This window comes from Fistularia commersonii, chromosome 8, assembly GCF_037954325.1.
Source record: "Fistularia commersonii isolate RoL2024-O1a breed Wild chromosome 8, RoL_Fcom_v1.0, whole genome shotgun sequence".
NCBI classification, from domain to species: Eukaryota; Metazoa; Chordata; class Actinopteri; order Syngnathiformes; family Fistulariidae; genus Fistularia; species Fistularia commersonii.
The window spans coordinates 1,551,017-1,570,130 of record NC_141291.1 but is presented as its reverse complement, the minus strand read 5'-3'; the positions used below and the strand labels follow the sequence as shown (position 1 = coordinate 1,570,130).

The window sequence follows — 19,114 nt, the reverse complement described above, 5'->3', positions numbered from 1 at the left end:
TGTAGATCATCTCAGAACTGTCTCCTCCACCTGTCCACTCCATAGTCTTCTATCTCTTGGTACCCCTGACACTTTTCTCCACCCGTTTCAACCTGTTTCAACCCGTCTCTTCAACTCTTCTCCACACTCTCCTGCGCTCTGGACTGTTGACCCAAACTTCACATCTTGACATCCTCCAACTTCTTGATCTCCACTCCCGGTAGCCTCACCGTTCCACCTGAGTTCCTCCCATTCACACACAGCTCAATTAGTATTACTCCACATGATCATACTTCCCGTCATTTCTGGACTATAGGGCGCACCTCACTATAAGCCTCACCGGCTAGCCGGTCGCTATCTCGGTCTTCCTCCTGCTCACTAAAACCGTCAAAGTCGTCTTCTTTGGTGTCGGAGTTGAACGGACTCAGAATTTCCCGCTCATTTCATCGGTCCGATGTGACGAGGATAAACGTTTTAGCGGCGTGAAGTTCGTTAGCGTCCCCCACCCAAAAAAGTCCATATATTAGCCGCATCTTTGTTTACGTGAAAAAAGTTGTGGCTTATCATCCGGAAATCACAGTATTAATATTGCTATGATTTATTAACTCATTTCCTGGATTTTTATTTTGAGGTAGGGGTATCTATTTATTTCTTTTTTTTTTTTTTTTTTTTTTTTTTGTATTTCTTTGTAATTAAAGAATAAGAATAAGAATTAGAATAAGAATATTTTAATCTATCCCGAAGGAAATTATTATGACCGGAGTTACGAGAAAAATATAAAATAATAAATAATAGATAATAGTAGAAAATTGTATAAACACTAAAAAAAAAGAAAAAAAAAACGGAAGAATAAGAAATACAAATAAACTATAAACTGTCTTGAGTAACAAGTGAAGATAAGTAGTGCACAAGAGTATGAAAAAAATAAAATTAATTTCTTGAGTATTTAAACCACCTTTCCTTTCATTCTGGCTGATCTTCTTCTATCTCTTCGAACCCCTGACACTTTTCTCCACCCGTTTCAACCTGTTTCTTCACCTCTTTTCCACACTCTCCTACGCTCTGCACTATTCACCCTAAGTCCTTGAAATATTTGCCCTCTTGATCTCCATTTATGAAAATAATGTTATCAGAATCTTCTTGTCTCGGCTACTGGACTTGAATTTCTTCACTTGAAGACATTTCAGCCCTCATCAGTTGTAATAACCTGTGGGGAGTTTCCTCAATATAACTGCCAGGGTTTTGGGCGGGTCTAGATTACGGTGACTTTTCGTGTAAATGTTGATTAGATTAGAAGCAAAGAAGAGGAGCTGAAACGTCTTCGAGTGCAGAAACCCAAGATTTCGACAATAATCCACCCTGACCCGGGTGACCGGGAAGCATACAAGTCACGGAAGTGACCCCGAATTTCCGTTTCACTCCCGACGGCGAGCGCACTCACCCACTGGCGACATCTCGGGCACGCTGGCTCTGTACGGGCCCTCCAAGAATTTCGGCTCATTGTCGTTGATGTCTTGAACTTTGATCACGAACTCGGACTCGGGCTCGAGCGGCCGGTCGCTGTCGATGTCGACGGCCTGGGCGCGGAGGGTGTAGTAAGGCTTCTCCTCTCTGTCGAGGCTCCTTAAGGCATGGATGTCCCCGGTTGTTTGGTCAATTGTGAAAATGGAGCCGGCCCCTTCCCCGGAGAGGGTGTATTTCACCGCATTGTCCCCCTTATCGAGGTCAGTGTGCAGCTGCAAGACAAAAGAGGCGGCGGGGAAAAAAAGACAGGTTGAGTGCAACACTGGCACAGATAATGATTCATTGAAAGCGCTGGGGAGGAGCTGTCAAAGAAGACTTTTTTCACAAAGACAGTCAAGGAAACTGACTGCGCATCAAGGAGCAAATCCTTGTCTTTGCACAGATCTGCAAAACTCGAGTCCTGAGAAAAAAAAAAAAAAAGATCTGTCAGAATGTTTCACAGATTAATGAGACTAAATCTCTCATAAATAATGCATTTCCTCTCCCCGCAATTACGTGGCAGTGATAACTCTTCGGTAACGCCAAAGCGTTTTCTCTTTGAGCGTGACTCATAAAAAAAAAAAAAAAAAAAAAAAAAAAAAAATTCTGCCAGGCAGCGAATGGTATAAGATAGTGGCAAATATAAAGACATAAAAAAAAAAAATAATAATAATAATGACAATATACAGGAAAAAAAAAATGGGAGCGAGTACTTGTTCACCACAGGACGGATTTGAATACATGGAGAAGGAAGGTTGTGACCGGAGGAACGCAGCTGCAACGTATCACTGAAAACATCATTATTTTTATTTTTTATTTTTTTCCATACGTATCCAGATGAGCAGCTGCAGCCGCTGCAGAGGACGGTCTGGCAGAAAGCCTGTCGATAGAGTTGTGTTTATCACCCCGCAGAGATCATAGGACTCTGAGTGCTTTAAATATTTAGGAGCTCTAATGCAATGCAATCATCCCCGCGTACGGTTATAGATCTTTATTTTGTTTTGTATCAAGGACGAGGAATATATTTATCTATTTATGTCTTTGTAACAGCAGCCGTACGAGAAGCGTTTAAGACAGCGAAGCAGAACCCGGCGATATGAGAGATTATTCTTATTATTATTGTTACTTTTAAACCTTTTTACTATTATTATTGAAAATTGTAAAATTACTTATTTTTAAAATTATTAGTATTTTTATTATGGATAATTAAATAGATAATATAATCATTATCATTTATATTATTTGTTATTATTGGCAGTTTTAAGGTTCTTACTTTTGTTATTGAAAATAGAAAAACTAATTATTTTTAAAGTTATTATTATTACTATTACTATTGATAATGAGATTAATAATAGAATAATTATTTTGATACTATTTGTTATAATTGGCTTTTTCAAGGTTTTTACTGATATTATTGAAAATATTAAAACAGATTATTTTTAAAATCATTATTATTATTGTTATTATTGATAATTAGATTAATAATATGATAATTATCATTGATATTATTCATATAATTTGTTATTTGTATTTTTTAAGGTTTTCATTGTTATTGAAATTTGTAAAATGTATTCTTTATATTTGTTTTTCTGTTTTAAATTAATATTTATTAATAATTTATTATCATTATTATTATTATTATTATTTATTGTAACTTCCTATGACTGTTTATTGTTATTATTATTATTATTATTATTATTAATATATGTCAGCTATCCGTTCATTCATTCATTCATTCATTCATTCATTCAGAAACATCCAACCATTCACTCTCTTCTTCAACTGACTGAGCAATTTAGGATCTCCTGCATGTGTAGAGGAACCCGGAGAACCCGGAGAACCTGGAGAAGCCCTTGCAGCTAGGGGAGAACATCCGCACTGAGAAGCGCTGGAATCCAACCAGAGATCTTCTGTCTCTCCAACCCACTATTTTCATTGTCCCTTCCGTCTGAGCAGATGAATTTAAAACCCGTAGAAATGCTTTGGAACGAAGGTCAAGAATCCTCAGCCTGCTGAAGGAAAGCTACTTCGCACTTTCTTCTTTGCGAAGATCTGCATCTCCGTACTGGAGGCATCCGTCGCTCCAGGTTTTTTTTATTTCACTTGGAAATGCAGAGTTAAGGTTTCTCAGAACCGTCGGACGCAGTTTGAGGGATCTCGCCTCCTCGTGGTCCTCCTTATTATTTCATTGTTGGAGCTGCCGTATTTTTCGGACTATACGTCGCTCCGGATTATAAATCACACCAGCCAAAAATCCATAATAAAGAACGAAAAAAAACATATATAAGTCGAACTGGAGTATAAGTTGCATTTTTTGGGGGGACATTTATTTGATAAAATCCAACACCAAGAATAGAGATTTCATCTAGAAAGGCAATTTAAAATAAAAATAGAATAGAGAACAGGTTGAATAAGTATAGCCTAAATGACGCATAAACAACGAACTGACAATGTGCCTGCTAGGCTATGCTAACATAACATGTTACGGTAAGAGTCATTCAAATAGCGATAGCATATAGCACATGCTACAACCAAACAATCGGTGTCACTCTTAATCACTAAATCCAACGAAATCTTCTTCTTCGGTGTCACTTCTGAACAACTCCGAAGGTAGACAACGCGCCGCTTCCTCATCTAACGGTACGTCACTTACGTCAGAGTCATCGTCACTTGCAGTTCCAATTATTCCAGCCTTTCTGGATCCTGACAGGACGGCGTCCTTGTTTTGATAGAGAGGCGATTGCGTCGCATGAAGCGGTAACACCAGGAAGGTCCTCCTGAAAACTCATTTCTATTCATCTCCTTGGCAACTACCTGGGTGTGAAGACGCAACCGTCCTGTTGACAAGCCTCTCCATGTTGTTCCTCTAGCCGTGGCCAGCTAGCTTTTAGCCCGCGATTAGCTTTTTTAGTTTTCTTCATTTCAGTAAGAGTCACCTCCGCTTTTCTCCAGTCCCTTACAAGTTTCTCATTAACTTCAAACTGTCTTTCTGCTGTTCTATTGCCGTTTTCGGCTGCGTATTTCACTCCTTCCGGCTTGTAACCTGCAGAATATGATTTTCTTTTCGGTGCCATTTTTGTTCAGCCCTGTTGAGCCGCATTTTGTAATAACGGTGCATTTTGTAATAAACGTTCAAAATGTAATAACTTTTTCATTTCATTTTGTAACAAAGTCGCATTTTGTAATAAACTGCCGCATTTTGTAATAAACCGCCCCGACGCATTTTGTAATAAATTTTGCCGCATTATGTAATAAGTTATTACATTTTGAGAAGATTATTACAAAATGCACTTGCAACTTTTTTATTCTCTAGGAAATGTAATAACATGGAATTTATAGAATATTATCTGTTAATGCAACCTTTGAATAGTGAACTGATAGTAATTGCTAAGTACTGCTACTAGGCTAATACAGTGATACTAATAATAGGCCTACCTTTTAGAAATACTTTAAAGTAAAATAAAATACAATTAACAAACTTATGCTTTATAATTGTTATTACATAATGCACCGTGTTATTACATTTCCTAGAAAATAAAAAAAGTTGCAAGTGCATTTTGTAATAATCTTCTCAATATGTAATAACTTATTACATAATGCGGCAAAATTTATTACAAAATGCGTCGGGGCAGTTTATTACAAAATGCGGCTTTATTACAAAATGAAATTAAAAAGTTATTACTATTTGGGCGTTTATTACAAAATGCACTGTTATTACAAAATGCGCCTCAACAAGCCCTTCTTAGATGTTTTTATAAGTTAGCGCCAATGTTGAAATGATCACTTTTCAGAAGTATTTAGCGCTTTTCAACCGTTGTGCCGTGAGAGAATAAATGTCTGTGACGCAATAACGCAGTTTTAGTGCTTCGGTTTGAGATCACTGCAAGACGAGGGAGTGGCGGTGACGGAGACGGACAAAAGAAAAAGGAAAAAGACGGTGAGCTCCAGGCAACACGGCGAAAGCTATCTTTCATTTTAATTCACTTTTACCGGGAGATCACTGTTCCTCTCCAAGCCGTGCGTTTGCGCAATCGTCCACTGCTCCGGGGTTCTCTGCGCACAACAAAGCTAAAGTGTAAATAAATTAAACACATTTATTTTATTTACAGTTCAGCTTGGGTTTTATTTTATGCGCAGCATAGATTTAGTGTGCACTGGAGCAGTAGGGTTAGTGTTAGTGAGAAGCTATCCGATAGCGCCGCCGTCTCCAATCCAAAGAGTCAAAACAAGCCGATGGATTATTTTGTACGTTTACATACAATTAATGAGAAACGGGTAATTTTTGGGAGAAAAACCACAAAGGTCAACAAGAGAGCCTTCAAAGCTAGCTAGCTACATCGTTGCTGAGCTCGTAGCTAAATCAAAAAAAGTCCCCAACATTAATACTGCCGGCTTGTAAAGATTGAGTATTAAAACTATACATTGAAAACTATATTATTAACTGTATGTATTATATCAGGGGTGTCAAACTCAAATACACAATGGGCCAAAATTCAAAATTGGGACAAAGTCGCGGGCCAACATTGATATTTATTGAAAAAAATCTTCCTCCAGATATAATAATGAACCTTTTCATGTTTGGACCCAAAGATGTTTTGCTTAAAAAGTAAATAAGGAACAAGCATAGCTTAATATTATACAATATATAACTTAATATTGCACACATGCAAAGTCCTGTTCTCTGCTTTAGTAGCAGGAAGCCAGTATTAGCATAAGGTTGCTATGATGACTGTACACAGAGGAAAGGGCCTTTATGGGTCCTCTTGTGATTTTCATGCCAAAACACCAGAAAAAAATTCTTGGATTTATAGAATTAGCGGTCCATGTAGACAACATTCTAATAGTCATTACTGTCAGGACTGTCTCAGAAAATTAGAATATTGTGACTTTATCTTCTGTAATGCAATTACAAAAACCCCAAATTACTTTTTCATGATATTATAAAATTTTGAGATAGGATTTTTGAGTTTTCTTAAGATGTAAACTGTAATCGGCAATATTAAAATTAGAAAAGGCTTGCAATATTTCAGGTGATTTGTAATGAATCCAGAGTGTATGACATTTTTATTTTTGTAATTGTATTACAGAAAATAAAGACATTTATCACAATATTCTAATTTTTGGAGACAGTCCTGTGGTAAATGTCTGTGTTAGAGTGTAATTTGTGTTGGTGGTGTTCCCCGGGATTTTGTAAATGTAAAAAAATGTGCATGAATGAGCTGGACGTGAAGCTAGAGGTGAAAAACTGCTTTGTCCATGAAATCCAAGCAAACGCCTTCAAAACCAAGCTGGTTTTATTTTCAAAGCAGAAATCAGATGAGTTTGATCTGTACCGTTTACAAATGCGTGATTTTTTTTTTTATTATTTTTTTTTATGTATGGTATCTTGTGCTGACCCGACCCATCTGTCCAATTTTAAAAGTTAGTTTGCCCACCCCTAAACGCAACACGGGTCCTGAAGACACCTCGCAGCAGAAGCATCTCTGTCGTATCTTCAGCGTATCTCCATCCCTTATCATTAAAGCATCATTTACATTTTGGATATTTTTTTTTATTTTTTTTCAGGAACGTTCTGGGATCTTCTCATCTCCCCGAACGCATCGGGAGCAAAAATAAAACTCCTTCGTTCGGGGGAAAAAAAAAAAAAAAAAAAAAATGAATAATTCAGAGAGGGCGAGAACATCCAAATATCATGCCTGCCGGTACGCGGCGAGCATCTTCAGGGCTAATTACTAGCCCCGCGCTTTGGACTGGGATTGTTTTGAAACGCAAACCTACGGAGGATTCCGGGGAGTGGCGTTCGCTCGGGTTCCCCGGGTTCGACCCGCGGCTCGCCGTCCACGGCTTCGTGTTTACCATCCGTTGAATTTACGAAGGATGTGGAGATTTTGGGTAATCACTGCGTATAAAAGGGGGATCGTAGTTCTGGGATGTGATTGTTTGCTGAATCCGGAATTGCTAACGATGACGATCGGACGCCGCCGTTTGGAGTTTCAAAGAAAAATCCCTGTTGATGCTGAATAATGAAAACGTTTATAGAGAGAAAATAACAAAATTAAAACTAATCATTTTTTTCAGTATTATTTTTATCATTATTATAGTTATCCATCCATCTATTATTTCATGCTTATCCTCCTTTGGATATGTATTGCAAATATAAAATTCTAATTCAGTACAATAGTAGTATTACATTATCATTATACATTTAGTTTGATGAATACTACTACTTCGACCAAAAATAATGATCATATATATCATTGCAATTATTATAACAACAGCAGAAAAATCAATGATTAAAATAATAATAAGAAGAAGAAAAAGACAAAGAATTACCATTATCATTTAGATGACAAATATATTGTAATATATTATACCATATAATGCTGTACTCATTGTTATATTAATAATATAATGGGCTATTGTGATGATATTAGTTATAATAATAAAAATAGTAATAAAGTTATCTTATTAGTAGTAGTAGTAGAAGTAATAATAGTAACAATTATAAAAATAATAATAATAATAATAATATTCTTCCTATTTACACTATCATTATTGTTGTTGTTGTTGTTTCATCTAGCTAATATAGTGCTTATAATCATATAGAAATAATATATGTGCAAATAAATAAATGATTTTATTAATAATGATAATAATAATAATAATAGGAAGAAGAATTAACATTATTATTTATCTAACTGATATAAAACAAATTAATATAATATACAATATAATGCTATACAAATTATCACTATAATAATATAATGTGATGTTGCGCTGATTGTAATTATTATTATTATATCTTTTTATTGTATTTTATATTAAATGTTTTATATTAATTTGTTAGTATTTATAATTATTTTATTATTGATGTTTTCATTCATCAACTATTTATATAATTCTAGAGTTGTTATTACATTAACTTTATTGAATCATAAATACATTAAAAATAATATTAATAATTATAATATTATAACATCTTTTATTTTTCTTGCCTATCTTAAGGTGAATCATGCCTTGGAGTGACAGGTCTTCAGTCGACTCAGTTGACCCGCATTGAAATTTAAAATACACAATTAGGAGTTAACTTGAGACAACTTTTACTAAATATGAAAGTTTTTTTTTAATTCAAAACAATCCCTGCTCCCTGTAATGCCTCTGAAGGGGAACGAAAAAGGCGTGACACAAAGGTGACTATTTTATCTTAGTGTGCAAAAAGCGCGTATTTCGTCAAAAACAAAACAAAAAAAAAAAAAAAAAAAAAAAAGTCACTTATGGCTTTACTTTTACTTTCTTTTCCCCGCAAAGCTCCCATTGTTGTTTCTTCCGACACACGAAAAAAAAAAAAAGAAACGCAATCATCCGGCAGTTGCATTTTTAGTGCAGCCGAATCAAAGGGAAGCGTTCCTCTGGTGGGCATTTTCCGCTGTCAGCAGTGTTATTTAAGAGCGCTGTTGCCCCGAGGTGCTCCCAGGAAACACGCGCTCCGAGATTTACGAGTTTTTAATAAAACCCCGTGTTTATTTCAGCGCCATATGTTAGCGAGATAACAGGGGGCGGCGAGCGGGGAAGAAACGACCGTCTCTGCAGCTCCGTCTCTGTTATTTGAATTATCATTAGTATTTTAATCTCCGAAGCGGGATCGTCTATGCGTTATTAAACCGGCGCCCGCACGTCACGTTAGCCGTCGGCGTGGTGGACGGACTCCAGAGGCAGACGGATCGCCGCGAATCCGTTACAAGGGCCCGCCGTCTTTTACGGCGAAAAGTAAAACACGACGCAGACAGAAAACACGATCCCGCGAGCGGGAACGCCGTAACGTCAACATCTGTACCGTCTTATGCAATTCGGGGCAGAATTACTGCAACGAAGCCGGCGAGCGGAAAGGCGTTGATTGTCGTTGGATGTTTTTAAGGCCGATCTGCGTCTGATTGTGCTCGGATTCAGTTTGATCAACTTGAACTAAGCCAACTTCTCTAAAAACTACTTATTGAGAGAACAATCACCGATATCATATTATAGATTACAATTCTATTCATGATAATCCTGTATATATCATATATATATCTATTTATTCCCAGTAAAGGACAGTAAAGTATTATTAGCATTAAAATTAGCATTTGTATTTGTATTATTAGCATTATAATTGGTATTTTCATGTTATCATTATCATGATCAATATCATTATGATGATGATTATTATTACTATTGTTATCAACATTGTTGTTATTATTATTATTATTAATTTTATTATTATGATCATTATCATTATTTTTACTATTATTATGATCATTATTACTATTATTATTATTATCGTGCACGCTCTCCTGACGGGCTGCTGACAGAAAGACGTCCACGGGGCTTTTTTTTCCTGCATCCAGGCAACAAACAGCCTCAGGAAGCACCTGCAGAATAAATAAATCAAAACTGATACGAGAGAATTGAAAGAAATGCAAATAAAACCACTGGCCATGTTGTCTCATTAATCCCTGGCAGAAGTTGAGTGTTATGGATTAAAAATTCCATTACTCTCAGAAAAAATATGATTGATGTAAAATTATTCTTTTTAATCTATTAACTACTCATCGAGTTGGGTCTGCCGAAATCATCTTCCACAGTCACAGCACAAACATGCACAACACAAGGAACACTTCTACCGAGAAAGACGGGAAAAGCCTCCATTCTTTTCATAAAATAATTGTTTCCCGTTTAGCATATAAATGAACAAACCCCAGCACGCTGATGCAAACCTCTAATGACCACATGCGGGTTAATAATCCTCCATGAAAATGCATTTATGGACTCGCACCTTTAGACAACACACCTACATTTTGCACAGAATCTTTTCAAACCTTCCAAATTCTGTCAACATGAATGATTGAGTGAATGAATAAGACCCTCCTCTAAGGAGAGGAAGCGGCATATATATATATATATATATATATATATATATATAAGGGATTGAAATAAAGCCTTCCTTTCTTGATAAACTATATGACCAAAAATATTGTCTCACTCGTCCAAATAATGGGACTCGTGTGTTCCAACTACTTCCACTGTCACAGGTGTTTAAAATCAAGCACCGAGGTATGCCGGCTGTTTTTACAAACATTCGTGGACGGTTTGCTCTTAGGAGCTCAGCGAATTCCAGCGTGGAGCTGTGATGAGATGCAACAAATCCGGTCGCTCCTAAATATTGTACGGTCGACTATCAGACGAATTATAAGAGCATGGAAGTGTTTGGGAGGGACAGCAACTCGGACACCAAGTGGTCGGACATGTAGTGCCGAGAGGGTGCCGACTTTCTCCAGAGTCAATGGCTAAAGGCGTCCGAGCTTCAGGTGGCCTTCAGATGAGCTGAAGAACAGTGTGCAGGGAGCTTCATAGGACATGTTGCCGTGATCCAGCGGCTGCATCCATAGCCAAGCATCAACAAGTGGAGACGCCTTCTCTGGAGTGACCAACCGTGCTTCTCCGTCTTGCAATCTGATGGACGAGTCTGGGTTTGGCGGTCGCCAGGACAACGCTACTTGTCTGACTGCAGTGTGCCAAGTGTGAGGTTTGGTGGAAGGGGGGCGATGGTATGGGCTTGTTTTTGGCCCCTTAGTTCCAAGGTAAGGAACTCTGAAAGCTTCAGCATACCAAGACATTTTGGACAGTTCCATGGGAACCCTTTGGACCCGGACCCTTCCTTTTCCAACAAGAAGGTGCACCATTACACCAAGCAAACTCCATAAAGACATGGACAACTTGACTGGCCTGCACAGAGTTCTGGGGCCACAGAGTCCTAAGAGAGTCCTATGAGACAACTTGCGCTTCTTGAAGAATGGTCCAAAATTCCCTTAAACACACTCCTGCACCTTGTGGACGGCCTTCCCAGAAGAGCTGAGGCTGTTCTAGCTGCAAAGAATGGACCCACGTCACATTTAACCTTAAGGATTAGGAACGGGATGTCACGTAAGTGCACAAACAAGTCAAGTACTTTTGACCATGTAGCCTACGTAGCACCAATGTAGAGTTTCCAGTTAACCTAATGCATGTTTCTGGAGTGCGGGAGCAATCCGGGAAGGCTATCTTCATCTTTCTGAAGTAGCTGCTGCCCGTGGGTTTCTCCAAAATGGCCTCGGCTTAGTTTGGTAGCCGCTTCACGCTTCCGCCTAAGAGATGTTCATAAGCGGCGGCGACAAGGTCCGGGTTCTCGCTGAATCTCATTTCGCCCGGGATGCACGGCCTGTCCCGGACACGAGTCCCGCCTTAGGGATCCCAGCCGTGACCTACGATACAAATCCCGACGTTGACGTCTCCGACGAGCCGGGGCGAAGCGAGACGTTATTCATCCGCCGCAATTCATCAGCGCCGAAGAGGTGAGGAATAAACCTACCGGAGCGGCGTCCGTCTGATGGAAAAAGACCCCGGCAGTATCTTATTGATATTAGCAACGTGCCACCTGGATTTTAGAGGTTGGATCTCCTTGCTGCTGGCGGTATTTGCAGAATATGGCCCCTCATTGGCTGTACAGTGAAGCTGCATACTAATGAACTTGTGTGATTTCAGTGCAGAATGTAACCCACCTTTGTAGAAAGTGCTGTAATTGGATTTCTGCAAGGGGGGATTTTATGGAGCTTCTCCCAAGGAATGTGCACGGAGGCTACGACTTTGCTGATAGCGAGCAATCATAGTTCCCACGCAACGGAGAATTCCCTTCCCCTCTTTTTTTTTTTTTTTTTTTCGGTTTACAAACTTGACACGGTGCCATTTCATTATAAGTGAACATATTTGAATTCAGTGGATTGAAATGATTTAGCATGGGGTTGCACTCCTTGCAGCACCGCAGCACATATTTTCCCTTCCCGCCCCAAAATCAGCCCTTCTAACCGCCGGCGGAAATCCATCATGCGTGTCCGTCCGTTCTTCGGATAGCATCGCAATACAGCGATCTCGATTAGCATCGGAAAAAAAAAAAAACAACAAATAACAGGATTAACAGTGAATCAATAGTTCTCTAATCAAGTATTAATGAAGTTCCTGCACAAATTTTCTTTGGAGCAAAATACAAAAAAAATTACCTTGAATGCTGAAAATCATTTACCAGCTCCTGAGGAGCTTCAAGGCCTCATTTTTAAAACCCACCGAAGCACACTTCATGAATTAATTGGAAATTTATCGGCCGAGTACAGTTAGCGGCGCGCTAATGGAACAACGCTAACTGCGGTAATAAGTGGTAGCTAAACAGATGCTTAGGCTACGTCAGGGGAGCGAAAACAGACTGACGTGGCGACGACATTGATTAACAGAGCCTTCGACCGACAAATAACATAAGCGGTTGCTAAATTGTTTAGCCTCCCTGTAATTGACATGAATATTTTTTTCAACGCCACATACAAGACTGTCTCCGAAAATTAGAATATTGTGATAAAGTTCTTTATCTTCTGTAATGCAAATTTAAAAAAAGCAAGAAGACGAAACATTTGAAATAATACAAGCTTGAAAAAAAAAAAAACATATTAATTTTTTTTGGATGTAGCATAGATGCAAAATAAAATTACATTATCATTTGTATTTATATAGTAGCTTATATTTCTCGCATATTAATTTGTTTATTTAATTGTTCGTATGTTCTGTGTCTTCAGTTTTCACTTGTGAAGCGTCTTTGAGTGCCATGAAGAGCGCTATACAAATCTTATGTATTATTATTATTATTTATTATTTATTATTTATATATAACATTTATTTTACTTTATAATTATGTATATATATATATATATATATATATACAGGACTGTCTCAGAAAATTAGAATATTGTGATAAAGCTCTATTTCTTCTGCAGTGCAATTAAAAAAGAACAACATTTTATTTTTCATGATATTCTAATATTTTGAGATATGATTTTTGAGTTTTCTTAAGATAATCAAGAATATTAAAATAATAAAAGGCTTGCAATATTTCAGTTGATTTGTAATGAATCCAGACTGTATGACATTTTGTTTTTGTAATTGCATTACAGAAGATAAAGAACTTTATCACACAATTCTAATTTTCGGAAACAGTCCTGTATTTACAGTTGAAAAGAAGTCAAGCTTAATGTAAATAATGCATAAATGTATTCTATCATTTTGATTAATAGTAGTAAATAACAGCCATCAGGCAGGTTTTCTTACTGTTCCCATTCTGTAAATCTTATTACAACGCGTTCCTCGCCGACGGCTTCTTTATAACGAATTTAAATCACGTTCGGGCCGTCGGTCGCTCGGCGGACGTTTCTCCCGTTAGCGTAGCGGCGAGCGTTAGCAGCTGCTGAGGGCGGCGGCGGCGGCGGCGGCTGCAAAGACGGCACAAAGCCAAACGCCGCAAGGTTATCGCGGCTGATCGATATTGACTCGTGAGTCATTTCTTCGCCGATGACACCTCGGCGCCTCTATCTGGCTGCCGTCGCGCCTCGCTCAGGTAAAGGGGGGGCCGGCGTCGGCGCAAACTGCAGACGGGAGAGCGTATCGGCAGATATGCGAAGGCTGGGGTGGAAAAATAAAAAAAAAAAAGAAGGGAGGGAGGAGGAGGCGGCGGAATGGGACGGATTGACAGATATAACCTCGTGTGTGTGTGTGTGTGTGTGTGTGTGTGTGTGACGACAGATGGGAGCCGTTTAAATGTATTCACCTCTGAAGCTGTATTAGCTCAGTTCGGCGCTGCCAGCATCTCTCATGCAGTTGTAAACAGCCGTTCATCAAAAGCCAGACAGCCGCAGACACTGTTTGTAGACGGATGGTGTTTGCAGCCACCGTTGTTCATATAAGTTGCCTAATAGGTCGACAAGATCAAGAACAACGCAACGCAATGCGCAACACCTTTATCATGCGTTAGCGGAAGCTTCGGAGGCGGCGTGAGGGTGGAGGCTGGATTAAATCCCCCCCGGGAACTGAAGCACCCGCCCTCACACACACACACACACACACACTGTGAAAGTAGTTTTGTGTTACTCCTGCAATGTAATCTACTGTGTGTTTTCATCAATAACGAATCCAACTGACAATATTTTAATGTTGCAGTTTAACAATGTCGGAGGGGAAAGATATGCTTTTGATAGATTCCTGCCTTTCAGGCAAAATGCATAATTCATTCACTTTTTTTTTTTTTTTTTTTTAAAGAAAAACAAGGCGGTGGGCAAGAAAACGAGACATTTGAAATAATATAAGCTTGAAAAAAAAAAAAAACGCATTCAATTTTTTAAAGCTTTATTGTCTGGATGTAGCATAGATACAAAATAAAATGAAATTATTATATATATATATATATATATATATATATATATGTAGTAGCTTATATTTCTTGCATATACATTTGTTTATTTATATACAACATTTATTTTACTCATATATTATATAGATATATATATACACAGGACTGTCTCAGAAAATTAGAATATTGTGAAAAAGCTCGATTTCTTCTGTAATGCAATTAAAAAAACAAATATTACTTTTTCATGATATTCTAATATTTTAAGATAGGATTTTTTTTTTTTTTTTAATTGGTTTATTTCAAAAGGGGACACTGCAATTTCATAAAACACATGAATAAAACACGAGTAAAAGAATGAGCTAAAATAGCTATTTTTCTCAAGATGTAAGCCATAATCAGCAATATTAAGATAATAAAAGGCTTGTAATATTTCAGTTGATTTATAATGAATCCAGAATGTGCGACATTTTTATTTTTGTAATTGCATTACAGAAGATAAAGAACTTTATCATAACAATTCTAATTTTCTGAGACAGTCTGATATATATACATATATATATACATATACATAAATAAGCTTATATTCTTTCATATACATTTTTTTATTATGTTTATTTTTAGGAGAATCGTACTTACTTATCAAAGGAGTTTCAGTTATTGCTGTTGCACACTGACTTTGTTTTATTTATGTACAAATATGTATCATTATATACCTAAACAATTACATTTTATGACTTTTGGTTTGACGGCGGCTCAGCCGTGATCATATACTGTGTGTTTGAGGACGTTAACGTGCGGTAAAGATGCTTTTTGACATTTTACAATAATGTAAATGATTGTTATTGATCGCAGAGACGGGCCAGAAGCTTAATCCCTTTTTTCTCATATCACACTTGATTAAACAATAAGGTGATATTGATACAAAAATACGCGATGCAATTTTCTACACAGAAATCCCGACGATATTGCGCGGCGGTGTCGGGGTTCAGATGGAAAGCGTTGTCTACGCTGGTAAGGATTACTGATTGGGACATTAGCGCCATTTGGAAATATGATCCAGCCATTTCAGGAGGAAAAATCCATTATTCAGGAGGCTGCGAAATGAAATATATATTTCACTCAGAACAGAAGAATGGTCATTAGTTTTATTTTAAGATTTTTTTTTTTTTTTTCTCTTTTGCAAAACTCATCATCATCATCATCATCATCATCATCCCCCGTCGCAATTCTACACCGTCGAATACGTCCGCCGCCTCTGACCGCCAGGAGCTATTTTTCCGTCCCTCCGACCGACTTTATGAGGATTTTTAATAACATAATCATGATGACATGATGTAATTTTTTTTTTTTTTTTTTTGGGTCATCATAGGTGACATCAAATATTAAGGCTTAGTTAGCAGGTAATAAGGTCCTGACGGGTCGCAGAGGACACGCCCTTGGATCGGGCATCCCATCCCATAATAGTTCCCTTGAGATCTCCACGGCGACTGACTTCTGACCCATTCGGTGATTGGGGAAAGTAAACAAAATAAACAATATGTCACGAAAATAGATCCGTAGATATCGGCGGTTCGTTTCTTCTGTGAATGAGTTCATAAAATAAATTTCTCATTATTCCCACAAACATCAATCAAAAGCCGTTGTGTTAATATTGTAAAACAGCACAGATTAAAAAGGAATAACGCGACATATAAACGTAATAAGGATTTAATATAAAAAGATAAGAGCATCTATTTAAACCACTTCTCTTTGACGGCGGCGTGTGACCTGTTATTTCAAGTTTTTATCCAGATTTATTTTCAACGTGGAACGAATCTATCGGCGGTAAAGTCGGTCTGCGGACAGAAATCGGCCGCTCTTTCGCCGATTGCATCGCTGTTGTGTCAGACTTGTGCTTTATTGATGCGAGGGATAAATAAACAAGATCATCGTTGGGCACTTTGGCGGCGTTTGTATCCTTGTTTAGCTGCAGGTCACCGAACAGACCTCGCCAAAGCGACGCCGTTATAAAGCTCTTTTTTTTTTTTCTTTTGTTTTGGAGTCGACGTTAATTAGCACTTGGCTGGCGCTCTGTGTAACTGATATATTTTCGCTTTCGCCACGGCGGCCGCCCTCGTTGTGTGTAAACAAGCCTTAATGGAACTCTTGAGGGTTTCCAGTGTTTTACAACCATATTCCGCCGCATTTAAATGAAACTGTATTTAATGACGCACATCACCGGTCGGGACGCTTACATTTCGGACGGTCGGATCCTGGAGGGCTCTTTTTAACGCCGCCCCTCATCGGTCCCCGTCCGCCGGTTAAAACGCCGGTCCCATATTTCCCGTAAATCCGGTCGGGACGACGAGCCGTCGAAAAAAAAGGAACGACGGCCGCTTGTCAGGAAGGAAGCGAGGGGATAAACAAGTCGTAGCAGGTTCAGGGCTGCCCTTTCTTGTGAAAGTTGTTTATTGACTTTTATTTAAATGAGTGACCTTTTGTCTGCCGCTGCTGAGGATGGAAGCATCGGAGCGTCGGCGGGTGACACTGGCTTTGACATCCATGGGCGCACTAGTTACATTTGCATATTTAAAAATACCTGGTTTTCTTTCTAGCTACAGCATCGGTACATTGATGGGGTTTTGCTCCTCGATCCTCCGGGCGACTCGACGCTGAGGACGCTTGTTTTGCTTTGGGCTTTTTTTTTTTTTAGATCAGTTCCCTAGATGTCTCCACGTATTTATTTTTCTTATATATTCAATTTTTAATTATTATCATTGACTGATTCATCCATCCAGCCATCCATATATCCATCACTTTAATGTCTTTACAATTTATTTCATTGTGTTTGTTTTTTTAATTTATGTTTTTTTAATCATTATTCTCATTTTTCATTATTTTTTTTTTTTTTTTAGACTACTGAAAAATTGCATTTAGGCCAAGGTCTGACTACAATACTCTATTTTTTCATTCATTTTTTTTATTTTTCATTTTTCCTTTTTTCTTTTTAGACGACTGAAAAACTGCATTTAGACTGAAGTCTGACTTTAATTTTCTAGTTATGTCAGTTTTTTTTTTTCTTTTTTCATGTTTCCAATTTTAATTTTTTTTTAGACGACTGAAAAACTGCATTTAGGCCAAAGTCTGACTTCAATTTTCAATGTTTTTTGTTCTTTTTTTATAATTTTCCATTTTTTCATTTCTTTTTTTAGATGACTGAACAACTGCATTTAGGCTAAAGTCTAACTTTAATTTTCTTTTTTTTTATTCATTTTTTTTTCATTTTTCCTTTTTTTTGAGACGACTGAAAAACTGGATTTAGGCTAAAGTCTGAGTTAAATTTTCTATTTTTTATCATTTTTTTTCATTTTTCTGTTTTTTTTTTTTTTTTAGACAACTGAAAAATTGCATTGAGGCCAAAATCTGACTTCAATTTTCTATTCTTTATTCATTTTTTTCTTTTTTTTATTTTCCATTTTTTAAATTTTGTTCTAGACGACTGAAAAACTGCATTTAAGCCAAAGTCTTACTTCATTTTTCTATTTTTTTATTCTTTTTTTTCATTTTCCATTTTTCCATTTATTTTTTTTAGACGACTGAAAACCTGCATTTAGGCTAAAGTCTGACTTCAATTTTTTATTCTTTATTCATTTTTTCCTTTTTTTATTTTCCTTTTTTTTTTTTTATTTTGTTTTAGACTGAAAAACTGCATTGAGGCCAGACTCTGACTCCCCCACGACGTGTTCCCCTGACAAAAGTGAAAAAAAAGAAAACACGCTTCCTTCCATGATTTTGCTTGTTCTGCAAAAGCTATATTTTTAGTCACTTCGAGATCCTAAAACCCTTTTTTCTTCTGCCTTGGCAAATCCTTTTCTGCGGGCTGAGGGTGTGATCTCCCGAAGCAGCGGCACTCCATCATCTCCTATCGTTCCATTTTCAGTCGACGCGCTTCTTCGCAAAGCCTTAAAATGCGCTCACTTTAACAATTACGCCGTAGTTAAAGAGGGAAATGGTTTCTTTTCTTCTAAATGACAATGTGCTGCTGATATCACTGACATCGATTTCCATCATTTCTGCACAGGTGGATATCGGGGTAACTTTCTTACGAGAACTGAAAGGATCTCGGGTACGTTTGCGACAGAAGAGGAATATAAATCTGCTAATTCTGAACCGGCAGCCGGTCGGCTTCAGTACACGGGTTTGTTTCTTACGGTCACATTGGAATAATAATAATAATGCAATATTGATGAATGTTAGCTGCAGAAATGCCTTGCTGAATTGGTTTCGCCCGGCGATTCACTTTACATCTCCAGAAAAGGTCAAGCGAGGATGATGCGACCCGGGATTTACATCACGACGTCCTTATCTTTCCCCGAGATCCTGAACCCTTCGCTGCTTTTCTTCTTATTTTTAGCTTCT

General features: G+C 37.7%; 1 protein-coding gene across 1 annotated transcript in view; it reads right to left on the bottom strand.

Moving 5' to 3' along the window:
- Nucleotides 1-19,114, bottom strand: part of LOC147231581 (cadherin-12-like) — a 198,338-nt gene that overhangs the window by 80,956 nt on the left and 98,268 nt on the right. The window contains exon 3 of the mRNA XM_086150468.1: nt 1,421-1,715. Within this exon, the coding sequence (XP_086006594.1) occupies nt 1,421-1,715 (295 nt within the window). The remainder of the gene's footprint in view (nt 1-1,420; nt 1,716-19,114) is intronic.